The 27604-nt window shown below is 37.2% G+C and overlaps 2 protein-coding genes across 11 annotated transcripts in view; one reads left to right on the top strand and one right to left on the bottom strand.

Moving 5' to 3' along the window:
• Positions 1-26054, bottom strand: part of RPGRIP1L (RPGRIP1 like) — a 101584-nt gene extending 75530 nt beyond the window's left edge. For 4 of the 5 annotated variants that reach the window (XR_010408317.1, XM_064581930.1, XM_064581931.1 and 1 more), the window contains exons 1-8: positions 25984-26054; positions 22445-22536; positions 20517-20661; positions 16911-17209; positions 13475-13577; positions 12025-12168; positions 2500-2605; positions 256-402 (exon numbers count right to left, since the gene is read on the bottom strand). Coding sequence is in view for 4 of the 5 variants with exons in the window: in XM_064581930.1 (XP_064438000.1) it covers positions 256-402; positions 2500-2605; positions 12025-12168; positions 13475-13577; positions 16911-17209; positions 20517-20661; positions 22445-22529 (1029 nt within the window). In the remaining variant the exon portion in view is untranslated. Of the gene's footprint in view, positions 1-255; positions 403-2499; positions 2606-12024; positions 12169-13474; positions 13578-16910; positions 17210-20516; positions 20662-22444; positions 22537-24064; positions 24323-25983 lie in introns of those variants that run through there. The other variant, XM_045891111.3, reaches the window with a different exon arrangement.
• Positions 26055-26235: 181 nt separating this feature from the next.
• FTO (FTO alpha-ketoglutarate dependent dioxygenase) overlaps positions 26236-27604 on the top strand; it is a 415205-nt gene continuing 413836 nt past the window's right edge. For 4 of the 6 annotated variants that reach the window (XM_064580797.1, XM_064580796.1, XM_045891108.3 and 1 more), the window contains exon 1: positions 26236-26391. In XM_064580797.1, coding sequence (XP_064436867.1) covers positions 26347-26391 — 45 coding nt within the window. In that variant the 5' untranslated portion in view covers positions 26236-26346. The remainder of the gene's footprint in view (positions 26392-27604) is intronic. The other 2 variants (XM_054511328.2, XM_045891109.3) reach the window with 1 other exon arrangement.

Here is a 27604-nt window from a genome sequence, read left to right as displayed (position 1 = left end):
CAGATGTTAAGGTTGAGAAAGTTAAGTTCCACAGGTAAGTTGCAAAATGTTATGTGTTCTTTTTCCTCAAGAGTCAATCCTTTAGGTAAACAGTGGTTATCAGCACATTTGTAAATATTTGTAGGCACTGAGTTGTCATGTAGTTTAGGATCTTTAAATAAATGTACTATTTGGAACGTCTCTATTTTACTTTTTCGAAACAGTGACAGAGAAGTTTGAATGCAAGGAACGGCTAATAAATTTTTCGGAGCTTACCTCTTCTATTCTTCTTTCAGAAAATGTCATGGAATGTAACTGTTTCTCAAGACTGCAGCATTTTAAACGCTGCTCTTTGAGTTGCCTGTTTAGTTCATCCCCATTTGCCATCAAGGCATCATGGCTGATCCGGAGACTTCTTTGCTTCTAAAAAACAGAATCTTTTTTAAATTAATTTTGGATTCTGCATTAAATAAGTGATTACAATTTTATAAGTGAATTTACTCCTAAAGCTCACATTATACAATTCATTCTTCACCTCACAATGTATATGTGCTACTTGTCCATGGAGACACTCTTGACCCAAGTGTATCATTAGGGGAAAAAAAATACAGAGTTTTCTTAGCACAGAGTCACATAATGCAAACTTTTTGTCCTTTATTTTATTTCCTCCTAGTTTTTGACTGGTTGATTAGTGACCAGTGAGTAAATTAGTTTTAGCAATTTTTTTTTTTTCTTTCTGCTGTGGTTACAGTGGTTGGACATGCTGTCTAAAAATGCTGCCACATGGGTCAAAATAAATGCTGACCATAGATAATCAAACTTGAAAGGATTTGTCACCACAGCACATAAACAGCCTAACAGAAGGTTGTTTTAATACAATTAGGTTGAAATTTTCAATTCAGTAAAATAGTTACCGAAGTCTTCTTAATTTTTACAACAGATTTTTATTTTTACTTATTTATTTTTAAGTAATCTCTATGCCCAACGTGGGGCCTGAACTCACCACTCTGACCCAACCAGCCAGACATCCCAATTTCTTAATTTTTAAAATGGCATTTATGAATGTTTTAAATTCAAATGTATGTTCTTAAATGCCTCATGCTTTTTTTAAGAGATAAAAAGATGATCATACTAAAGTCTTTTCACAGAGACCATACGACCATAACATGTAATGGCTCATCTGCTAACTAATTTCACTTACATTCTACTGAAGTTCTCCAATCACTTAAAGGAGACATGGCTATGAGTCCAATTTTTGTTAATCTTGGTATTATCAGAGCACGCTATCTTTAACCAGCTTTTCCTGGGCTTCCTACCTCATTCATTGAAGCTGTTGGTCTGAACCTCTCAAATCTTTACCCAATATCAATCCCTCGGAGAAGAACCTGTGTCGTGGCAGACACTTGACCTAACAAGGGCTTTGAACAAATACCTGGCAGCACTGTTAAATGGAAGCCAAAATGGTCAAAGTGACAAAAGAAGGTAAGCTCGCTTTTTATTTCCTTTCCTAATTCCCCATGTTAGAAACAGCCCTCAGCTCCATGTTTTCTTAATCTCCCTCTTCTACCTATAGGCAGACAGTGCTATTATCTCCATTCTCCAGTTCCTCTTCTCTCTTTCATAAACTCTCACATTTATGTGGAAGGCAGTTATTACTTCACATTTAATCAGGGGGGAAAACACTAACCAGAATACATTTTTAAAATATTTATCTAATTCAATAGTAAATTTAGGTTTCAGAAGACCCTATGCTTTCCACCCATTTACTGCTTTCCTTGTCTCAGTACTTCAAAGAAAGTACTGCTTAATATGAGTTCTGCTCATCTGGAATGATTTGGAGTTCATTAATTCCAGAACTTATGTTAATTATGCAGTGCCAATAAATAGGAATCTTCTGATGGCACATTCCTGTGGGGCCACAGTCCTAAGGCAGCCGGGATGAAGAGTCCCAAGTATTGTCAACCTGAATGGTCAAGATTTAAAGTAAGTACCCTGATAGTTGACATGATGGGTACTCAAATATTTTGTGATAATGGTAGATAGTGACAAAACAGAACACATTAAAGAAACATTGAACAAAACCTGATTACTCGTATTTTTAACTTGATCTATCTTGGATATCTCATAAATGCTTATAATTGAAGATAGATGGAAATACATCTAACCAGTGCTATGCGCCCATATGAATTCAGATAAAAGGAGTTAAAAATACATTTTCTTGGCATGAGATAATATATGATAAATAGGTTTTATTTTGAGATGACACAGATATTTATGAAAAGTCCAAGCAGTTATTTCTTTAGTCATTAAGTTATAAATTACAAATAATATATGAAGTGAAATCATACACATTTAAGAAAAAGAGCATCTTTAAAAATAACTTTTTAGTGTTAATAGCATTCTATTTAAAAAATACAACTTAAACACTATCTTTGATAGCGTATCTATGTATACACTATGTATACACATAGATAACTTTGTATTTATGTATTACCATAATAAAATAAATGATCACAGTACCTCTTGAAGCTGAATAAATTTTCCTTCCATTACTGAAAGAGCATTGCTTTTCTCCACTAGTTGTTTATGAAGCTTAATCATTTCTACATTGTCCCGAATGTTTGACCTTCAACAATGTGTTTAAGAAAGAGAGACAGAGTAAAAAAATGCAAGGCAAAAGAAAAAAAATCTGTGGTTGAATCACAATTTTTCATTGAAACGTTACCTAGATTTTTAGTTTATTATACACTTAGGATAGATTTATTATTTAAAACCAACCAATCAGGGCGCCTGGGTGGCTCAGTTGGTTAAGCGACTGCCTTCAGCTCAGGTCATGATCCTGGAGTCCCGGGATCGAGTCCCACGTCGGGCTCCCTGCTCGGCGGGGAGTCTGCTTCTCCCTCTCCCGCTCCCCCCTCTTGTGCTCTTTCTCTCTCTCACTCTCTCTCTCAAATGAATAAATAAAATCTTAAAAAAAAAAAAAACCAACCAATCATTGTTCTTTAACTTCTATACTCATAGACTCTCAGAGTTTGAAGGGAGACTCAAATTTGAGGACCTGTGTCTCCTCTACAACAACTGATAATAAGCACTTAAAACCCTTTTACAGCATCCTGAAAGATGGTGCAAAAGGACATCAGTCCATAGCACAGCAATCCTCCCAACCCCCAAACTTCATACTTATTTTAAGGAGGACGATCATACTATTTTTCCCTAAGAGAAAAATATGAAAGACAGCCACTCATCTTCCTACCACTCCCTTGAAACAAATGGTATCATAAGATTACCATTTATTGGAGTTTCCTCCTGGAGTTTCAACTTTTCAAAATATTTCCCAAAAAAAGTGACTTAGCATTTTATACTAATAATGCCCAAAGCTGGCATTTAAATATGTTGCAGATGTGCCTTTAGCTGGAAGAGATCATTTAACGTCCACAGGGTATATAGAAACTCTATATGCTGCAATACTAGTTTGTATTTTTCCTACTGAGATTAAAGCAAATGTAGAATTTAACAGGAAGATCTTGTTAAAGGTTAATCATGGATCTAAATGAATATCCGTTTTCAAAAGACATTTACTTTCCCAACAGAGAAAGGCTCCTTAATTTCATACGTTTTACATTCAAAAGTATTTTAAAAATTGTGAAGCTCAGTTTTAGACTTCATTTCTTTAAAAAAATAAACATAAAAATTTTAAATTCAGAAACTTATTTCAGGATTTAAAGTAAGTAATTTTACTTCCAAAACTTATCTAATATACACATATTGGAAAAATTGTCACAATGCCCTACTGGAACCAGAAAATGGACTACAAAGCTCACACATCTGTAAACCAGCTGAGGACTTGAAATACTTAATTTTCCTCTTTGATATTTGAAAGTTCATTGTATTTTGGCATCGGACAGTTAGTTGTCCTCACACAGAAGATAAACAAGTCCAAGAACCTGGATCTTACCCAGGATACAGTCTTAACACAATGTTAAAATAATTATGTGTCTAAAACACGTTATCTAGTAGTTCTGAGCACACATTCAGCAGTACACTCACTATTCTTCCCCACAGCATGCTCTTTACTCACTTAAAAAATTATAATATGAAGGGAAAATATATTTTACATAAGTCTAATAAAGAAGATATTCACTTTTTCATAATTAGATGTCAAAATATAACTTAATCTGCTTTCCCCAGAATTACTTGGCTTGACCACCCAATGGTGAGTGACAGTTATTGACATGGAAGGACAGAATGCTATTCAAATAATTTCAAGTCTTTTCTTATATTTACAGTTGTCTCTGACATTTTATTCTTCTTGTTTTTAAGTATTTTAGTATTTTCAAGAAGATATCCATTTATGTGTGTGTATATATATACATATATATGTATATATATATACTTGGGTAATAATTACTTAATGATATTAACAAATAATTAAGCTCCAATAATCAATTCAGCCACACAAGGTCATAGAAATAACAGGTTTTAATTTTGAATTTTCTTTGTTAGGCGAAGGCTGGTAAGCATCTTTCAAAAACTTTTCAGTGTGGTTTAACTGGTGGATGTTTTCTTGAATATTTTCCCAAACTCCTTGAAGATTAAACTTTTCAAAATGCCAAGAAAAGTGACTTAGTATTTTACGATAATAATGCGCAACAGGTGGGTACAAATACAACTTCAGTAGCAGTTAGAGAACAACAAAAATAAGGTGGTCCTTTAAATAAAAAGTCAGTTTGCTTGAGAGTACACCTAATCTGGGATAATGCAACACCTGTAAGTCTTTAATGATTATTTTCAAGTGTCAGTTTTAGGGGCTTTATCTGTAAGAATCATTATTATGATTCGGTATTTTTTAAAAAAGATTTATTTGAGAGAGCGAGTGAGAGAAAGAGCACACAAGTGGGAGGGGCAAAGGGAGAGAGAATCTGAAGCTGACTCAGAGCTAAGCGTGGAGCCCGACGCAGGGCTCAATCTCACAACCCTGAGATCACGACCTGAGCCAAAACCAAGAGCCACCCAGGTACCCCTATAGTTAGATACTTTTAGAAGGTAATGGTGGGAAGGAAAGGATGGCCGGCTGTTCAGCTGAAAGTGCTAAGACATAAAAGATCAAAATCAACAAAGTGATAAATGTGGTCTGGCCTTTAGGAAGGTGTACAATGGAAAATCATCTCAAACCTGACAATCGACTCAACATTCTTCATAGATAAAATAGGATAAAAAAAAATAAGGGTTGATGGAGAGGGAAAAGAGGGAAAGGAATGTCACAAAAAGCTGACAAAGAATGTGAGGATGATGGAGGCAAGAGGGGGCTAGAGTTGGTGCTTAGAGGCTTGTCCTAGACCTCTGTGTACTAGGAGGGCCTCAGGTTGGTTTCCTTTGAAAAACAGAGATGGGGCTAATTTTATAAGCAGTGTTTTAAGTGACCACCACATCATGCTTTCTTGCTCTCTTTCATGCATGGTGATGGGAACATCAAATCTTCAGGATGATGATGTTCTAACAGAAAGAACAATCCATGGTAAAAACATTCAGATGAACTCTGACAGTCATGCAACAATTCATACATGCTGCATTACACTTGGTGAAATGATCTGCAAACAGATATCAAGCAGTCTAATTATGTGCTTTGTAAAAATAAATTTCTCAAATTTTTCAACAAGGATTTTGCAAAAAACCTTGGACAATTAAGTTGGAAAATGTGGTTTCTTTTCTTTTTCTTGTTTTTTTATAGACATATTATTTAGAATTATGATCAAATCTTCTAAAACTATTGGAAGAGTTGTTGGCCCATCTCTAGATTAAAAACAAACTGAAATAAATTAGATTTTATGTTGAAAAAAGTAATCCAGTTCAACAACCTATGTGCCAAGTTTCCCTCATATAATTGGAAACAGTCAAGCAAAAAATTCTGAAAAAGGAATTTCTAATGGAAGCCTTGAAAACACTTGACTCCAGCTTTGCTACTGGGTGCCATAATAAATCCAGAAACTTAAAACCTCAGATACACAGGAGAAGGAAAAACTTTCAGTGGAGCTATGTAATGTATAGTCTAATATGAAATCTTGAGAAGCAAAAATCTTTCCTCCAGTGAAAGTTTCTTATACTTCATTCCCCAGGCATACAACTCTCTCACACTACCTCCCTCCCCCAGTGCCCATCACCATTTTACTCTTTGTTCCTGTAGAGTTTATGAATGCTAAAGAAAGCCTCTTGATTTTTTGAGACAAAAATGTTATAATGTAGTATTTATCACCATTTAGAAGAGGAGGCTGTAGGATATAGGAGCTAGGCTATGAGATTCTGGAAAGTAGTTGAGTAAAATATTTATGACAGAATGAAGAGGCTCTCTTTGTGTTTTTTCTTTTTTTTAAAGATTATTTATTTATTTATTTGACAGCGAGAGAGGGAACACAAGCAGGGAGAGTGGGAGAGGGAGAAGCAGGCTTCCTGGTGAGCAGGGAGCCCGATGCGGGGCTCGACCCCAGGACCCTGGGACCATGACCTGAGCCGAAAGCAGATGGTTAACGACTGAGCCACCCAGGTGCCTCCCTGTTTTTTTTTTTTTTTTTTTTTTTTTTTTTTAAGAGGCTCTCTTTGAATCATAGTTTTAGGCTGACTAAATTTGGGGGATAAGGTTGAAAACAACTTTAGGTTTATAACACCTCTACAATAATTTTTTTTTTTTAAAACAGTGGCAGACATTCTGTAAGTGTATTGTTAAAAGAAATGTAGGTCATTCATAGCTTTTACTGGGGTACACAGACAATAGTCACTAGCAAGGTAACACTACTGAGTAAGATTACAGAAGGTTGCTAGTAAATTAAATGGAATAAATTTCACTAAGAGAGCTGAGGAAAGTTTATTTGAAAGGTAAAAGAGACAAACTGCTACCTGAGTTCATAGGTGAAAATAATGCTCCCTGATTTAAGATTGCATAAAGGAAAAAATTTGTCTGTGTATGTTTATTTGCCTCTGGATCATACCTTTCTTGTGGTGGTGGGTCAAAACAGAAATCAGAGCTCAATATTTTCTTACTCTCAATACCCACAAGGAATGGAGAGAAACAGTTTTGTCAAGCACTCTACATGCAAATAATCACTCTCTTATGAAGATGGAGGAGGCACTCCCAAGGACTGGTTGGAGACAGGAAGAACTGAAATTCTGGCTGATTTTCTAAAAGGGATCATTCTGAAGATCAAGTTTAATGGATTCCAACTAGTAGTGGGAATCTGAGAATTACATTCAATTTATCAAAAAGCCCAATGGGAAATGTAGGTTTACTAGCAATTAAGTTGCTGAAGTGAAAGTTTTATATTGTTTTTATTTTTTGATAAAATTATACCACGTCAGTTCAGTGACGCAGGTTACTTCACAATTATCGGAAGCAACAATTGGCATAATATAGGTCTTTGATGAATAAAAGGAAAAAAACCCCAGTAAGTTGATTAAATTAATAAATACCGCTTACTTAGTAGATAAAAATCTTTCAGAAACACAAGGTCCCTAGGGACGAAAGTGTGCTGTTTACACGGTAGGGCACCACGTACCCATTTCAGTCTCTTTACTTTACAGCTGAGGTAGCTAACTGAGGCTTAGCGAAGTAAAGAATTTGACCAGAGTCCTTAGTTGAGGGAGCCACCAGTCAAATCCAATCCTAAGAGATTACTTCTTCCCGTTCTTCTAGGTTGTCTCCTTCCTCGGAGATATTCCTAGTTCTAGCTGTCCCTCCACTTTCAAGTATGCACTAATTCACTAGTTACTATAAATTGTGATAATTTCTGTGGTTCATATGAAGTGCTGAGAAAATACATCAAGCTGCTATCCCAGAAAAATCTTAGATACAATAATGATGATGATAATAATAATTAATAATAATAATAATAATAAAAACACAGGGATACTTTCCACTGGGCAAATTCTAAGGTTTTCAAAACAACAGCAAAAGCTTGGTGGATATATTTTTTAAAAATGACAGATCACCTGCCTGTGTAATAATAATGTGTGCATGGTTATCCTTGGCCCCAGTTACCCTTCCATCCAAGGACCAGATGTGCCCTCTAAATTAGGGGGCCGGGCAATCAGACAAATACAAATTGAGGGGCATTCTGCAAACAACTATCAATGGGCTGGAAATGGGGAACCACTCTGGAATAAAGGAAACCTAAAAGACATGACAATTAAATACAATACATGACCCCTAGTTGGATACTAGATCAAAACCAAGCTAAACAAACCAAAACCAGCTATTGAGAAAACAAAACAAAACAAAACAAAACAACCAGCTATAAGGGATACAATTGGGAAATTTGAATAGGGACTCTGTGTTAGATGATGCTACTGTATTGTCAAGTGTCTTGAGTATGACAGCTATACAGTGGTTATGCAGGAAGATGTCTTTGTTCCTAGAAGATACTTAGAAGTGTACAGAGAACGAAATGATACATGTGTCTAACTCTCAGATGGGGGCGTGGGAGGGAGGGAGGGTAGGAGGGAGAGAGGGTGGCGAAGAGAGCAAAGTGCTCATGCATGTGCGTGTAGAACGCAGAACAGGTTTCTGTCATTCACAGATACACAAAGACATGAAATGTATGTAAGTGTTCACGTGACTATTCCTACGACTTTTCTGTAGGTGTGCAATTTTTCAAAATAAAAAGCTGGGGAAGAACTTAAGAGTGTCAGGAAGTAACCCTGTGTGTGCCTAGAAGGGAAAGATGGAGCCCCTAGAGCCAAGCTGTTTCTTACACTGCATGGCTGCAAAAGGATTCTCTAAGATATGACAGTCTGCTGTCAACCAAAGGGAAGAGGGCCAGTCAGAGTGTCTGGAACATTTATAGGTTAAATTTCCCCCACTGGGATATGATGGAACTTACATGATTTTTAATTAAGAAGGTAAACACCCTAACATTTACTAAAAAAACCACTTAGTACAAACTAGTTACACATTTGGTAAGAGTATAAATATTTTTGGAGTTGAAAAAGCCAATAAAAGGTAAAATCATTCTGATTTTAATGTTCACGTACATGTGTTCACTGGTTACTGCTTTGCATTTAATTTAAGACGGCCTTTTTAATAAGCAGAAAATGTGCATTTTTATATTGTTTAAATTTTAATATGGATTTTTGTTCAAAACAACACAGACATTCAGGCTACTTGTAAATGATACAAGATTTTTTGCTAATGAGGCATTATGTAGAACATATGCAAAAATCACAACTCAGTCTTCCAAAATAGACCACAATAACAGGAAAAAACATGATTTTAATAAAAAAGAACAGCACTGGGCTTTTACTTCAAAGCAATTAAGGGCTTTGGATAACCAAAAGTTTATGTCAAGTTGATGCCAAACCAAACTGGTCTATTAAACACATACTATGAAGAGTTTCTGTAATATTCTATGAAAAGGCTCTTTGCCATAAATATCAAGCACCGCACTCTGAAGATTACGACTACGTTAGGTTCATGTTTGAGAACAAGGAGGCCAACATCCTGATCAGACTTCTAGAATTTCAAATTTGAAATAATGTATCCGTGAAAGAGAAGTTTAAATATGTTTTCCATTTTGTGATTTTTCTTTACAGTAAATTATACCAAGTTTTATATTCTCCCCGACCTTTTTTTCAACAGTTTTCCATTAGTCTCAAAAAATTGTTGTTACACATAAAATTTTGAGCTATCTGTAAACATACAAGAAAAAAAAGACTTAAAGACCTTTATTGGAAGTCATTTCTTCAGTTTTCAACAACTGTATTTCAAGGAACAATGTGCTATTTACTAAAGGTACCTTTCCTTTCTAAGCAAATAATGTGGTTTTCAATTATTATAAAATCAGTGAGGTAGGATACAAATTGGCTTATTTCTTTGGCCTCTGCAACAAAAGTTCCTTTACCTATCAGACTCATTTTGTCTTACTTCTAATTCCTGATGTGACAAAAGAGACTGCTATCAAGTGAGTAATATAGCTCCCTAAGGAGGGCCTTAGTTTAGTTTTTAAGGTGAACTCGTCTAGGTGTGTATGTTGGTGTCTCTTGCTGACAATATTTATAGGAGAAACCATGCATACCTGTCTATCACTCCATTTCTTCTGCTGTTCTAGTCCTGGATTGAAGGACTTTTGGATCTGTCTTTTAATGAACACTGAACACTTCAGTTCCAGACGATCATATCCCTTTGGAAGAGGCAATGGCCAACACAGTGTCCATCTTACTCTTTGGGAATTCAAGAAATATAACAGAGGAAGTAGTCTCTGATAACCTAGTACTCAGCTGTTGAGTAAAGGTGATAGGGGTGGGCTCTAAGCTTGGGCTTGGTCTAAGCATAGAATTTTTATATTTAGATAATATCTTAAATATGGCTGTTAGCAATTTATTAAGATCACATTCAGTGTTGGGGTCTGGTCTTTTATCACTGTTCCTCATAAAGAATCATGTCTTGGTTTTCCAAGAAGACCAAGTCTAGTCAGTTCTTCTACCTAGGGGAACAGAGATAACTCCTAGGTATTCAAGCTGGTTCAAAGCCAGGGTTCAAATTGTATCACCTAATATAATTCTCAAAAATACTCATGTTTCTTTTGCCCTGCCCTTAGAAGGGCATATAAATATCACTAAATATACAGAATTTTATTATGTAATTTAACTTTATATATTATCAGAGATAATATTAATCAAATACTAATAATTTGAATCTTTGAAATATAAAGCCTCATATATTTTCAGCCCACTTTATTGTTTTAAAAATAAGTCTCATACGATGCATCTTTTCCTAGTTTTTTCAAATATTACCATGGCAGGTTAGTTTGTTAAAGGAGGATTAAACTCTGAATCCAAAAGGAGAAACCAGAAAATCATATTGGTTTTTCTAAATGAGAACCTAGCCACATAAGCATTAGATCATATACACTGGAGAGGGGAAAAACAAATAGAGGATCGAGGTCTGGTTTAAAAAACATTAAGAGAGAAATAAGAGACATAAGAGATGTCAAATGCAATGTGTAGACCTCATTTGAATTCCACTTCAAACAAACAGGGGAAGACACGCTCAGGAAGTTTGAATATAGACTGCTTGTTAGAGGGTATCAAGGAATTGCCGTTAATTTTTTCACGTGCGATAACGGCATGGTGTTATGTTTAAAAAAACTGCCGATCAGGGATATATACTGGACTTTTCCTAGGAGAGATGACATCTTATCTGGCTGGGGTTAATTAACTGAAGAAAATAAAGGTGAAGGGACAGGTGAAACAAGATTGGGCACATGTTACAGATTGTTTAAGCTAAGTGCTGGGTACCTGGCAATTTAATGCACCACTCCCTCTACTTCTGGGTATCCTTGGTCCAAGAAAACAAACAGAAAGGCAAGAAAAGGAAACAAAGGGAAAGAAAAAAGGAAGGAAGGGGAGAACGACTCAAGGAAGAATATGGTAAGAAGATAAAATCTTGTTGGAAACACAGTGTGGAAGTACAAAACAGAGGAAAGGTATTAGGAACCAAAAATGACAGAGGAGGCTGGGAAAGAAAATAGAGTACATTATAAAATATCCAAAATGAAGAGGCAGCAAGGAGACTGCTGAAGGGGCCCACTGGACTCCACAATAATCAATGGAATTTGAAGCAAATTTTGAATGTTAGGAGAGGTAACAAACATCTTTTTGGGACTAAAAAAACTGGTACCATGTTATGGAATTTTTTTAACTTTGAAAAAAATTATATGAGGCTGGACTTATTCACAAGATGTGTCAACAGCAGGGTCCTTGTCACACATATTTCCCTTGGTAGGTGCAACCAAATGGCATCAGAACTTCCTACAGTTATGGTAAGTGCAACAAATGGACAAATGAGTGGGGGAAACAAGATGAGGCAGAGTAGGCTAGGGAAAAATGCCCTTCCACTCGAGCTGTTGAGAGCAGTTAGTAGGTCTAGAGTAGGCTTATATGAAGAATGTTAAGTGAAAACATGATTTTTAAAATAGACTAGACTTATCCTTCTATGGCACATGATAAAGTATTTTAAACTAATTTTGACCTTATCAAAGTGATATTTCTGTTTTAACATACCTTTGATCTGTAGCCTGCTGTTCTCGAAGCTGAAGAAGAGATAACTCAATTTCATTTTCTTTTCTCCTCAACTGAGTTTTCAGGATCTCAGCCAAGTGCTCTAACTCTTCAATCTGGCCTCTCTGTGACTGAATAACATTTTCTCTGAAATAAAGAACCTTTACAAGAATTTGTAGTTTGAGGAAAAACCTGCAATATTCAAGATCAGTAAAAAGAAAGTTCTTCATAATAAAGAGCAAGCTAAAAATTTTAGCTCAAGTGCCTCTGCATATAGTGAATAGTAGACTAAATGGGACGATTTAGAAGTGCATGTGGAATAATTCAAAATACTGCTTTTTATACAATAATGTCCTAGACGATAACTTGGACTTCGGTTCAATTCAATTCAATTCAGTATTTATTGGTTACCTACTACGTGCTCCACAATCTGCACATCTTCAGATAATTTACACGCTTTTGTTCTTTCCTACGTACATCTGCCTAGATCACTCAATTTAACACTTCAGAGAGAGAGAGAGCAAGAATTTGCAAAATATAACAGTGTTTGTTTTTTTTTTTGCATGTATTTGTTTAACTCTACCATGTTTGGCAGCATCCCAGTGTAATAAGCCTCAGGAAACTCCTATGAACCCTGTTTTTTCAGCTGATTAGCAGGTAACAAGATTAGATTTAGTCTTTTGCTTTTATTCCTTTGCAGGCTAGTCATTGCTGTAACTGGTATTTAAAATATTCAAAAGAAGTAATTTGAAGCCCATATTATTCTTAAGCAACTGTCTAAAGTGTGATGTTATTTCATGTTTTCTTTCCTCATTCAGAATTGTTACTTTTTGATGATCCAGGTGAAGGCCTGTAGGAAAGGTGGAACCTTATCTTCATTTGTGTGACTCACAGACACTGAAACCATGAGGCTTTGATTAACTGGGAAAGTAAGCTAAATGTGGCAGAAGTAACTTTTTTGAAACCATAGTATGATGAAGAATGCAGTACCATAGAATCACAGTGAAACAAAATCTGAAATCCATATGTATTTGATAACTCCAAACTTTTAAGCCACTCCCTCCAGTTTTTTTTTTAACCGCAAAACGGCTAATTAATTCAGTATCTAAAAAAAAATTACCTGTAATTTTTCTGAGAATGGATATGTTGCCCCTAAAGCTTATACTATTCTAAATGACTGGGCTTTATGCCATTCCTTTGGGGAGAAAATTATAATATAGAGGACTATTCTATAAACCCCTCCACTGATGTAGTTGGTTAAGTTGTTCATTTTCCTCATTTTATTGGAAACATGTTATATAATATCTGTTCTTACCCCACAGATCTAGATGTATTTAGTGGAGCAAATTATTTGTACATAAACCAATTGTGTTTAAAATAAAGGAAAGGGAGGGATCAAAAAAGACATGATCAATAAACAAAGTTCTAAAATGACCACAAAAAGAATACATACAAATTTCTTATTTCTCCTCTGGCTTCTTCAAGTAAACTGTTGCCATATTTTGTAAGCATGGGTTGTAGAGTTTCCGCTACATCGACATCTTGGAATCTAATACCTAGAAGTCAATCAGCAAGATTATAAAAGTGAAGTTGGGAAAGAAGGGCTCCTGATTTGCTATCATGAAGAAATTTGCAATGTAAGAACATTTCTTCAGTACTGAGAGATGTGCTCTATAGTACAGAGAATCAGAAACCCATTGCCAAAGGGACCACCATTGGCATTAAATGTACACAGCAGCAGGTGTTGCAAATTAAACAAACTCTACCATGGAAACCAAATTACTAGAAATATTTTGATTCAACTTAGAACAACTAAATTCATTTCTGAAAGAACCAAGGTCAGGGCTTTACAATAGAAGCTAAAGTATGAAGGAAAAAGATTTCAAAATCTTGACTTTTTTTAGTATTTTTGATATAGATTTTTAAAAAAATTTTTCAGTAGTTATTCACAGTCCTTGACCTTATATATTGAACCCTGTCTTCATTTGTGTGACTCACAGATACGTGTAAGTCAAAATGTTTCCTGTACTTTCATTTATTCCATCTCAATAAGAAAATCCATATTTAAACAGAGATAATTCAAAAAGGGATCACCAGTGAGATTCCTTCAAATAAAACATTTTGCTGCTGCCCTTGAAGTATTTTTCTTGTAAAAATAGATACATTTTTACAAGTCTAGTCCCATTGTTAAAAATGAGACATAATTTTAGTTATATGACTTACACTTACAAAATAAATTACTAGAGCTTAAGGTAGATAAAATTATGACAAATAATTCAGATTTTTAATGGAACATAGTCTCAGATATAAGGTACAGATAAAATTCATTCTTTTAAGAAAGTTTATTTTTAATTAGAATGGAACTATTACTTGCTATTTCCAAAATTTTCAACATCTATTGTTGTAGTCCAGACTAAAGACCAGAAAAGGCTCTGCCTAAAACCATTAAAATAGTTTACTGTGTTAAAATTTGCCAATTCTGGCAATAATGCTAATTGTTAAGCTTTTCCTACATAAATCATGGAAAAACTAAACATCACTAGAAAAATTTAAAAATCTACTTATCCTTAAAATAGTCTCATTTTTTTAAGATTTTATTTATTTATTATCTATCTATCTATTTATTTATTTATTTATTTCACAGAGAGAGAGAGAGAGAGAGAGCGAGAGGGAACATAAGCAGGGGTAGTGGGAGAGGGAGAAGCAGGCCTCCCGCCGAGCAGGGAGCCCGATGTGGGGCTCGATCCCAGGACCCTGGGACCATGACCTGAGCCGAAGGCAGACGCTTAATGACTGAGCCACCCAGGTGCTCCATCCTTAAAATAATCTTAAAACTATTGTGTACCAGTGGTTTGCCAATGGTTACATTTTAAAGCATACACAGCTTATAGGAATCTTTGTTCTACTGGTTCTTCACAATAAGGATTGTTTCTATATTACAATGATCACACCTTAAACCAGCACTTTCCATTCCTTCTCTTGACCAGGCACATATAGAAAAATGGAATATGTGTACAGCAGCTTGGGGGCAAGGCTGCCTTAGCCAGGGAGAATCTAGTGAGTGTTCTCACCTAGCCACGCTACCCTGTGATACTTCTGACAAGTATGGCGCAAGTCCCAGGCTCAAAGGTGGTCTTGAAGAGGCTATTAAGATTACTAAGGTATCAACCCTGATGATGGTGTCTCAAGTTTACTCAGAAAGATAATGGTTGAGAAAACATTCATCACTATCGAGTGCTTTGTGCAGCTTCTACATCTTGGACTCTGTACCAAGCAGCGAAAAAGGTCTGAATTACTAAGAGTGTATAACCACAAGGAGAAATTTGAACTTTCTAGTCACATTTTAAAGACTGTGCTGCTCTGTGGCTCCTTTTTTCTTTTCCCTATAGGAGGAAACTTCCACCAGACTCTTCTATTTAAACAGCAATTCATAGCAGTAGATTAGTTTGCCACGTTAATCTACAATTTGGGCATTGCATCTTTATTTAGTATCAAAGACCTTACAGACCTTAGAGATCATCTTGCCTTGACAGATGACCAAACTAAGGTTGAGAGAGGGTAACTGACTTTTGAAAGGTAAAATACACTACCATGGAGTTGCCATCTTTTGACCTTTTTTCTCATCTGGTGTTATAACTCCATTTTACAGATGGGAAAAATAAGGCTCTGAGAGGTCAAGTGCTCTCTTCCAAGTAGAAAGTTAATCAGCAGCACAGTGTATTTCTTAACTTATAATGTGCTATGACTGCTTTGGTTATATCAAAGTCCACTGCCAGTCTCACAAGCTAGGTGTAGCTGAGCCCTTTCATTGTGCAGCTGCCTCCTGCCTATATGGAGGCCTTACTGAGTTCAAGGGAACTCTGCCTAGGGAAGAGATAGTATCCATATTTTGGCTTGGAGAAAAAAACAGAAGAAAATTTTCTCCTTTTCTGTTTATATGGCATTTTTTGTCCTCCTCGATGGATTGAAAGTTTTACACGATTTTTTGTGTCCCTCAAAATGTTTGGTCTTTATGTGAAGCATGTTCCAAATGAAGATCAATTGCAGCTACAAATTTAATTCCTTCCCTAGTAGTTGAAATTTAAAAAATGTTACTTAAAATATTTATTGACTTTTCACCTCATTGTAAATAAAGTTTGTCCATGGGTGGGGAGAGTTGGGAATTTTTATTAGAAATATTTAGGTTCTTCCTACATTAAGTTTCATCTATGCAACTGAACTGCTTTGTGTGGGTAGGTTTTAGGTGATTCATTCTCAAAATGAGGAAAGTGATTGACCTATGATCATTTTTGGAGATGGAGGAGACCTTTATGGTCACTTGCATAAATCCTTTTATTTTACATGGAAGGAACAAGTTCAGAATGATTAGATGACTTGTCCAAGGTCACCAGATAGTAAGTAGAGGAGCAAGAACACAATTTTTTAAACCCTTGTTACGTGCACGCTGCATTGTCATGCTACCTCCATACGATGAGAGATTTAAACAATTCTGCAAATTTTCAAAGAGGTCTTTTGACAAAGAAGTTAATTGTGATCATTCAAAACAGAAAGTGTGATCATAAATAAGCAAACTAGCTGGTTTCCCCATTTGCCTGAGTCAATGTGATTTCCGTCTGCAATACAGAAAACCAACTCAAACTAAACTCCTATTTTATATGGTTTCACACACGTCTCTCATATCAGGATAAAAAATTATGTTCAGTGTTTTACTCAACAAATATTTTCATGTTAATATTAGCATTTTATCAAAACGCAAGTCATAAAACTATTTTCCTATTTCTAAAGGTACTTAAAAACCTGAGAAATACAGAAATACTGTGTGTGTGCATGCATGTTAAAACAGCCTACTAAAAGACTTACATTTAGGATTTAATATAAGCTTATTTTACCTTTCCTGGGGCATTCTTGTACGCCTGCATTTTCATGCACTTTTCTACGCCCAGTGTTAACACGAGATTGCACATAATTGTATGGGGTTTGCCTGTAACCCTGGATTTGAAGTTGCTGTTTGGCTGAAATGAGTCTGTTTTTGAGGACTTCATTCTGTCTTTCAAGCTCATGAACTTTCTCTTGCAGCTGCTCCATCATTTCTTCCATTTCCACATCTCGTCCCAGCCGCTTGGGGCCGCCACCAACCTGCTCATATCTTTTCTTGTCATTAACTAGCCGTATTAACTTGGTGGCCATTCTAGGGAAATAATAAAAAGATGAAAAGGAATGTGAGAAGTCAGCATAAAATGCATTCTGTTGAAAGGAACATAATCACTGTGAGGACTTCAGTGCAGAACCTGAATAATAAATTTCAGGTTTTGATGTAACTATTACTGCCTGTGAAGAATCCTTTGATGATAATTGAAACCACTGGGCAACAATCTGCTTTATAGCACTGACAAATAACAGTTTCCTAAGGCTTATCATTTAAGGTTAGTAAAGAGAGGACACATATTTACTCCATATGTTCCCCAAATGCAATTTTTAACGCATGACCTTATGTAGGAATGCTGTATGCACTTAAATGCAGCTACAGATTGTGGATGTGGTGGGTTATAGATGTGAGCCACAGTAAGTTACAACTTTTGGAAAGTGTGTTAAGACTATGCAGCATTTAGGTGATATGTTTCAGGTGAACTGTTTTCAGGTTCTCTAAGATTAAGACACGTTACGAATAAAAAAATGTTAGGATGCATAGGTACACACAGATAAAAAGCCCAGCGAAAAATTCAGAGAAACCGAAATGTGCCACTAAATGTTGCTTAGTGCCCAAGAAACATTCATGTTTAATGGTAGAAAATACTTAGATGCAGAAAGTATTACTTTAATGCTACCTTTAAATTTAGAGAGAAGTTGTGCTTTTGATATCTTAGGAGTTTATACCTTTCATTCTTTTAAGTTTTGATAAAAACTGGTTAGACAGAACAAAAGACAGAAAGGGCACATGGGGGTGATGTAATATACATGTACGGAAAACATGCCTGACAGTGAATGGAAAAATCTTGGCAGGACAAGAAAGAAAAGGTGGCTTTGATGAGAGACACAAGTTCAAGACTTTACAAAATTGGTCGCACATCTTCAATAGCTGATTCTAGTTTACAGTGAATCTATTTTTATAAAGAGCCAGACGGAGATTGAAAATAAAAACTCACTTCATTTTTCTTTAAACGGGGTTTGCTTTATTTTAGCATGGTTATGGACAGAAGCTTTTACTTAAGAGAACAAAAGTGAAATAAAAAAATGCTTAATAGCTTTGGGATGTCATAGAACAACCTTTTTTTGCCCTAAGCAGAGTCCTCTGTAAAAGCAGTAGTAATACATGTCTATCTACACTTCTGGCTACTCGGCCTACAGCATGTGGCATCAGGGAGAGCTATGCATAACATAATCAGTTAAGATTGTTTTCTCTTTCCCTTGAAGCAAATCCATTAAACATGCTTTATAAGGGATACAGGATAATAAAAACCAAGATCCAAGAGTACCACAAACACCCTAGTAAAATAATCAATGGATTAGTTCCTTTTCCACCGAATCCAGAGGATGATATATCATTGGGAAATTTGGGCAGGTATCATAAGCCCAGCAGAGCCACACATTCTATCTAGCCCTTTAATGAGTTTAGGATCCTTTGCCCCGCCCGATGGTTTAGCCATAGAAATATCGTTGCTATCTAACTGAGATGTCAACCTAAATATCTGAATCTTTTGTTTCAGAGAGACTATCACGGGATAGAGATCACATTCAAAAGACACAGGTATAATATAAAAAAAAAAGACAACATAAGGAGAATAATAAATGACCCAAATTTTTAAGGAAAGAAAAGTACATCAGTAGAGTGGTTTTAAATTCCTTCAAGGATGTTCAAGTCAACTTTTTGTCAGGAAACAAGATTACATGTTTGTCCAGTAAAAGCAGTAATTTTCATTTGTTTGATGTGCTTATTTGGTGGTATTAACGCATTGTATGTGATCTGGTAAAGTTTGAGTACTTACTTAAAAAGTTGGTTTATCAAATCTACATTTATGCTAATGTGATACTAATTACATCTTAAGGATAAATTTAAAAGCAGTTCTGGGGCATCTGGCTGGCTCAGTTGGTAGAGCATGCGACTCTTGATCTTGGGGTTGTAAGTTTGAAACCCCATGTTGGGTGTGACGATTACTTAAAAATTAAAAAAAAAGAAAAAAAAGAGCAGTTCTACATGTGCCTCTAGGTAATGTCCGTGGTGTGAAATTCAGGAGGATTTTAGAGCTTTGGGTCACAGTGGTCATTGGATCACTGCTCTCAGGGCTAAGTAAAATAACATCGCAGGAGGTTAAATGGCTTGAACATAATACCATAGGCCAGTGGCAGAGAAATAATAGAACACATGCATACAGCTGGACTCCTAGCCGAGTCCTTTTTTTCATTAAACTACATGGCTCATTATTAGGTTGTTTTATATTTTCTGGCTAGGACAAATTGCTAATGAGGTCAAGGTTGTGAATTCAATTATTTTACTGACCAATTAGGCTTACAAAGGAAAAAAAATTGTTCAGTGGTCATAGAGTACATTCCTCATTCCGATAGGACATGTGTGTGTTACTGGTCAGAAAAGGAATCAGGCAAGTGAGTCACATGTCTTGAAAAAAGACATTACCATGACTCAAAAATGAACTCAAAGTAAAAGCGCCATACACAGTAGGTCAGTGGGTCATTAAAATAAAGTCCACAGAGTAGAACCTGAACTAGAATCACCCCTTTAGGATGCATTCTAAGCAGAATCCTCCCCCCTCCCCCATCTTCTTTCTTCCATAGCTGTCTCACCTTTTCATTTTACCTAGAACATGAATATGAATACAGGCCTGTTGAAGCTTACAAATAGGAATGTGCTTTTTTGTTTTTAATGCCACACATTCATAAGATAGTCAAAGTGTTTCTTGAACAAGAAGGTATGAAAGAATATCTACTCTTAAGAAGTTATCCCAGCAAAAATTTTTTGCACACAAATCAAGTGACAACGTTTCTTCAGAAACAGTAGAGACTCTTTTAAATAGAGATTCTAGACTCATCCAAGCAAAGTTAAACATGTTCCAACTATTGAAGTGATGTTCACATTAGTAAACCCCAAATCTTAAGGGAACATGCATTCTAACAAATTAGAATAGCTAATTACTTTTTCAAACTTTCATTTTAAACCAAGGCATTTAAAAAACAGATGCTTTGGTCATTTGATTAAACTATAAATATTAAACCATAAGTTATTTATAGATATGATATACTTGTGGCACTCTTAGCTATTAGCTCTTTCTTTCAAATAGCAACTTCAGACATAATAAACACTCATCATCTTTTTGGTTTATTATTCTAGTTTTTAAGATCTTCCATTTTTAAAAATTGTATTTATTTACAACCTGCCTTGTTCCAAGAAAGATTCCAGGTGGAGTTTTCAATTAATTTTATAAAAAAGCATATCCTCCAAACTTCACAGTCAGGAGAAAAAGCTAAAAGCTTTTTATCATAACCTTTTAATTTTATCCTCTTGCTTGCGGGCATGCTGTTTAAGCAAAATGTTCTCATCATGCAAACGCAAAAATCTGTCTTCCAGTTCCTCACGACTGATACGTGACACTGCCTGGCGAGACTTCATTGTCCGTGTTGTTGAAGTTTCTGTAAAAATGCCAAGGTAATTAATAGTGGGATTACTTAAAATAGTCTCTTAAAATGATAACTGTTGATATTAATATAATCTCTGACCCACTCATCTTTTTTCCTTTGTGACCCACTATTAAGATTGTTTTAGAAAATGTTACAGTGTTGTTTACATCACCAATCAGAGGGAAGAATAATAATCTTTGCTATTAAAAGTTTACATGTAATATTAAGGATTTGAACAATAGCAGTATCCATTCAAAATGGTATTTAGATAACCATTCCTTAAGAATGTAAGATGGAACCCTGATTCAATAAGACTTTTCAACTTATATGCTCAATGTTGAAAAAAACAAAAGATTATCTAAAAGTATTTTTTTTTTTTTTTTTTACAGAGGCAAGAGTTATAATTTGGTGAACATAGCATATTTTTCAGAGCTATGTATGGGTTTTGGGTTCTAGAAAATAAACTGTAATTTGCAAGTACAAACAACAAACCTTCAAAAATCATTTATAAGCTATCTTACGTTTTTTTTTTTTTTTTTTTTAAGATTTATTTGACAGAGCGAGAGCAGGAACACAAGCAGGGGGAGTGGGAGAGGGAGAAGCAGGCTTCCCGGCAAGCAGGGAGCCCGATATGGGACTCAGGACCCTGGGATCATGACCTGAGCCGAAGGCAGACACTTAACGACTGAGCCACCCAGGCGCTCTATCTTATGTATTTTTAAAGAACTTTTATGCCTTTTAACATGTATATATAATTTTTTACATATGCTTAAATTTGGTATTTTCCATATCACTGGCTAATTTGCATTAATCATCCAAAAGAAACAAAAAACAAATGGACAAAGGTTAAAGCCCCTATGGCGGGTTACTGAGGACAAGAATTGAACTTAAGGTAGCAAATTCCAATAAACAGCTTTGCACAATTGACATTTATTTGCATTCGAATACCTGGTACTCCACCAAAGATCTAAAGCAAAGCTTGAACATACTTTTTACTTTCAAAAACAAAACCTGTATAGTCAAATTTATCTTTTTCAATGAACAATGCACTGACCGCCTTTCTGTGGTAGTTCAAGGTGGCCACTCGAATTGTTCTAATTAACAGGGGTATGAAGACACCTTAGTGGAATATATTTGATATCACAGCAGTCTCAATGACAAATGCAGTAGCATGACAGCAGAGCTGACACCAAACAACAAACAAAAACACAGCTCTACACTCTGAATTGTTCCTCAAAGCTGTGTTTTTCATTCTCAATTTGAAAGTGACTTTTTAGCTCTAGGGCAACCACTAAGTGATAAAAGGATAAAGGAAACCTTTAATGTATAGTAATTTGATAAAACAAAGTCAGTATCACTTGGATAAACAAACCATTTTGAGATACTCTACTTGAAAGGCAAAATTTTTTAAATATGGCATTTCCCCCCATATAAAATTTAAACATAAAGAAACATTTTAATGGTGAATGTGATTTAAACCAGGCAATTCAGTTTGGAGGCTTGATACTCTCTGTGTAGTTTCTACTGATGTGTGGAATTTTAAAAAGATGATTTATAACAATTCTTTATCAGAACAGAGGGGGATTTTACATTTTCTATGAGCTGTTGATAATTGATGCATGCAGTAAAATACCATATGTTGTTCTAAACTCTCCATGTTCCTGTTTAGTCCAATCAAGAGCTATATAGTTACTTAAATGGCTTCGTTTGTAAGGATATCAGAAATATTTTAAATTAAAAGAAAAGAAGTTACTGATCAAAGTTCATAACGATAATAAATAACAGCTGGCCATACCTTGTAATCCTCCCATTCCAGAGAGGTTTAGACCTATATCTTTCACAGGCAGGTCTCCTGCCGTCTCATCAGTGGGACGAGACATGGCCTATCTGTGGAGAAAAAGAAAATTCAAGTAAGATCTTTCCAAAGTATAACATTAACTATGCAATGGAATGAACCAAATAAAATGAATAAAGCATTATGACTTTAACGGACATCCATTGTCCAGATGTGCTGCTTGAAGAAGGTGAAAGCTTCTATTTTTTTTTATTCTTATGCTAATCCCCTACATTACATCATTAGTTTTAGATGTAGTGTTCCATGATTCATTGTTTGTGCGTAACACCCAGTGCTCCATGCAGAACATGCCCTCCTCAATACCCACCACCAGGCTAACCCATCCTCCCACCCCCCTCCCCTCTAGAACCCTGTTTGTTTTTCAGAGTCCATCGTCTCTCATGGTTCGTCTACCCCTCTGATTTCCCCCGCTTCATTCTTCCCCTCCCGCTACCTTCTTCTTCTTCTTCTTCTTTTTTTTTCTTAACATATATTGCATTATTTGTTTCAGAGGTACAGATCTGAGATTCAACAGTCTTGCACAATTCACAGCGCTTACCAGAGCACATACCCTTGCCAGTGTCTATCACCCAGTCACCCCATCCCTCCCACCCCACCCCCCACTCCAGCAACACTCAGTTTGTTTCCTGCGATTAAGAATTCCTCATATCAGTGAGATCAAATGATACATGTGAAAGCTTCTATTTTAAAAGCAATACTACATTCAATTAGTGTTCCTTTCACCAGTATATTTCCTATAGTTTGCTTAGGAAATGAGGTAAGAATATCATTCTTCCTTCTCTCTTTTTATTTCTTGATCTGAACAAAACCAATTCCCCCAAATTTAAGAAATACTTCCTCTCCGTCCCCCAGCCCCTTCTCTGCTCCCAAAAGTAAGCAGGTAACTTGGAAAAAATCTAGTCAGAAAACTTGATTCAAATGGTTGTTCTATTATTTAGTAGCTGGTCGAGTCACCGAATCTCGCTGAGTTTCAGTTCCTTAATTTAATTTTATTATATTTTTTTAAAAGTCATTTTACTTTGTTTTATATACATATATATAAACATTTTATTTATTTGTCAGAGAGAGAGAGGGAGCACAAGCAGGGGGAATGGCAGGTAGAGGGGGAAGCAGGCTCCCTGCTCAGCAGGGAGCCTGATGCGGGACTCGATCCCAGGACCCTGGGATCATGACCTGAGCCAAAGGCGATGCTTAACCGACTGAGCCACCCAGGTGCCCCTATATATGTATTTTTAAGTAAACTCTACCCCCAACACGAGATCAAAAGTCACATGCTCTACTGAAAACTGAGCCAGCCAGTTGCCACAGTTCTTTAACTTTAAAAATGGAGAAAATAACAGCTATCTCACAGAGTTATTCCAAGGGTGAGATGGCAAATTAAAAGCAGTTAGCACATTTGCCTGGGACGTCAATATTACTTGAATATTAATTTTTAGCTTGGTGTACAAGTGAGCGGTCGGTCCAGGTTTTGTCAAAGATGTTTCATAAATTCACCAGCGGAGTTTGTCTTTGTTCTGTCCTTTCTTTGTTGCCATGAGGCCTAGTCCCAGGGCTTCCTACCTCAACATACAAGCTGTCCAGTTAATTCTGGCATCTTTACAGTTCCTATTCTTCAGAGATGCACCACAGTAACTCAGTTTTGTATGAGGTTATTATAAACGGTCCATGCAATGTCTAGTATGTGGAAAAAAAAAGATTTTATATTTTCATTTCAAACCACCCCAAAAGCCAAATGAAGATGCCCTAAGGCAGAGGTACGCAATCTCTAGAATGTTGGGCCTAGAATGTAAAGTCCAAGAGAATATCCAGCTTATTTGTCTTGTGCATCTCTGCACGGTATTCTCAGAGGCCAACACAGAGCTTGGCACATAGCAGGCATTCGCTAAATAGTTGCTGAATGAATGGAACCCATGGAGCTTTAGGGTCTGTAGACCCAAGAGATGGTTTATCAGATCTTGTATGCATATGTGTATATGCAATATCTTTAGGGAAAGGGTTCATAACCTTTATTATAACTCGTCAAAGGTCAACTGCATTTAGCTGTGGCATAAACAATGAACAGACATACACCTGAGGGATCACTTCCTACTTCTTTTGGAAACATTTGTACAGGAAAGATCAGTTTTAGGAACCAAATTATCAAGCAGTTTAAACATAGGACACTTGTGAAAACGATTAACTCTGCCATGGTAGAGTTATGGTAACTTTTATAACAATGATGATGGTGGTGGTGGTATTAACATTTACTGAATGCTTACTAAAATGTGCCAGGCGCTCTTCTAAGTGCTCCGATAATACGAATTAATCAAATATCTCACAATATCCCTGTGAGGTTGTTACTCAAATGATTCCTTCTTTACAAATGAACAAAACCAAGACACAGCTTAGGTAATTTGCCCAACGTCACACATCTAAGAAGTGGTCGTTTGGTCATATTTTTGATCGTCATGATTGGGAGGGTGGAGGGCAGTGTTACTGGCATCTAGAGGCCAGAGATGATGTTAAACATCCTACAGTGCACAGGAACCACAACAAAGAATTGTCCGGCTCCAAATGTTAACAGCGCCGAGACTGACAAACCCTGCAAAGTGCTGTCACACCTCTTCAACACCATCTAATGTTATCCCTCCTTGCTCACCATGCTCCACTCAACATTCCTCCTTTAGGTTCCTCAAATCCACGGTACTCTTGTCTTGCTCAAAGCCTTTGCATTAGCTGGCTCCTCATTCGTTGGGGCTCAGCTCAAATGTCACTTCCTCAGAGATGCCTTCCCTGATCACCTTCTGTCAGAGTACTCTTCCTCCCAAATTCTTCACTGTTTATTTCCATTGTAGCAATCATCTCTAGCTAAAATTATCTTATTTGTTTACTAGCTCATTACTAGTCTGTCTCCACTAAAAAAGTATAAGCATCTCCAGATGGGTATCAGCCCTATTCACAGCGGTAGGGAAGAGTGTCTGGGGCAAGGTGGGCACCGAGATTAATATTTACTTAATGATTAAATGAATACCTGGCATTGAGACTAAAATGGTAAACAGAATCCCTGCCTTTATGTAGTTAATAAGCTATGGGGGTAATCAGACGCTAAACACATAATTATAAATAATTAAGCAAACAATAGGCCATTCAGGAGTCTTAAGGGTCTACCAACCAACCCTTAACCCAGGGCTAATGAAAGAACTGTGTTTATGTGCCCTTCTGCTTGAAGGACTTGGATAGGCACGGCAATTAGCATCAACTCTCAACAGCTAGGGTTTATGGCTGAGATATATATAAAATTTCAAACCGGTGCTGGGCGTGGGGATAATGCGCGGGCTGTGATTCGGGCCTGAGGATGTGGTCTCGTGCTGGGCTGCTTTTCACGCGAGCAGAACTCTAATGCCTTCTCTAGGGCGCAGAGCAGACCCCAGGAGCCCGACCCGTGCTGCAGGTAGAGGGTGGGCCACCTCCGTCCCCCTCGACTCCCCCGGAGTACTCACCGCCACTCTCTCCCCGCAGCTAGCTACGGTTGCTATAGCGCCGACGGCGTGTTGGGCGGCTGGCCGAGAGGAGCACGGGAAAAACATGGCAGGCTCCGTTGCCTCCTGGGAAATGTAGTTTTGCTCCAGCCCTAGCCCGCCCGCTCGCAGAGGAGCTGTCGGCCCTGGGAAATTCTCGAGCCCCAAACCCCGAGGCGCTCTCGAGCGCCTCCGCCTTGCATCCTGGGAATGGTAGTTCTCGTGGCTCGGACGGAGAATGGCGCCGGGCGGGAGCAGGTCGCCGAGAGAACTACAAGCAGGAGGCGGGGTCCAGGGAGAGGGATCTACGCGGCTAGCAGTGGCGAAGGCAGTTGTAGCGGCAGCATGAAGCGGACCCCGACCGCCGAGGAACGAGAGCGCGAAGCTAAGGTATGTCGGCCTCTCGGGAGTCTGGGATCCTTCGTGCACTTGTAGCTAGGGGCCGGGAACCGGAAGGGCTTGGTTGCATGGCGAGCGGACGCAGGGTCTTAAGCCGAGGGATGACAGGGCCTTGTCAGTAAGGGAACCAGAGACATTGGGGGATATACATACATTCATGCTGGTCGGGATGCAGGCCTAGTCCTGTTGGATCTGCTCACCAATGAGAATCACGACACCCATTTCCTTTTCCTGCTTCTGCGCCTCATGCCTTGGTCAAATTTGGAGCTACGCTGGTGCCTCAGTTTACCGGGATGACCGTGATCGTAACAGTTGTTCTTTCTCTTCAGTAATGGTTTCCGAGGACTGAGATTGGTTCAGATGAAGTATCTGTGCGGTCAGAGGTGTTTATTTGGAACAGTTGTCTTCAGTGGCTGCCTGTTGTCTTCAGCACAGCGGATATGAATCTAACTACAATCCTGTTTTCCACCTTTGGGGTTTAGCTTCTGGTAGTTGCCATTCCATGGATGGCAGTAATAAACATCTACAGCGACTTCTTCTTTTTTTTTTTTTTTTTTTTTTAGCTTTTATTACATGTCAGGATCTGCGTTAAGTTCGTAAAATTTATATTATTTCATGTTCTTACCATAGCAGATTGCGAGATAGATATTATGCAGATGGAGTACCAATAGTCCTGTTTTACATATGAAGACTTAAGGTTCAGAAGAATTGAGTGTTTTCCTTTCTCTCACTCCCCAAATCAAGCCCTGTTGGTTTGTTTACATATGTCGGTAACCGGTCCACTTTTTCTATCTCCACCACCTTGGACCAAGCTACCATTATCTCTTTAATGGATGTTGCAAGAGTCTCCTTGCTGGTCTACACTTACTCTACTCCCTAAAAACTCCCTTGTCTCCTTCCACACAACCAGTCTCTTTTGCACACTATGGAGAGTGGTATTTTCGAAGCGCAAATCGAATCATGTCCCTTTCCTTCCTCCCTCCTCTGCCAACCACCTGTTTAAAAATCTTCCATGACGTTCTGTTGCCCTTAGGAGAAAGAGAAAACTTCACGTGGCCTACAATGTCTTGCGTGGTTTGGACCCTACTTATTTCTACAGCCTCATGGGACCTGACACTCTCCCTGCTCTCTACCCATCAGCCACTTTGGCCTTCTTGAAAGGCCCTCTTTCCTGCTTTATCTGGTTACATAGCCTTTACACATG

This window comes from Mirounga angustirostris, unplaced genomic scaffold (assembly GCF_029215605.1).
Source record: "Mirounga angustirostris isolate CCGP_5_RB_7025 unplaced genomic scaffold, mMirAng1.0.hap1 SCAF_16, whole genome shotgun sequence".
NCBI lineage: Eukaryota > Metazoa > Chordata > Mammalia > Carnivora > Phocidae > Mirounga > Mirounga angustirostris.
Note: the sequence above shows the minus strand (reverse complement) of the source record. Positions and strands in the feature narration are given on the sequence as shown.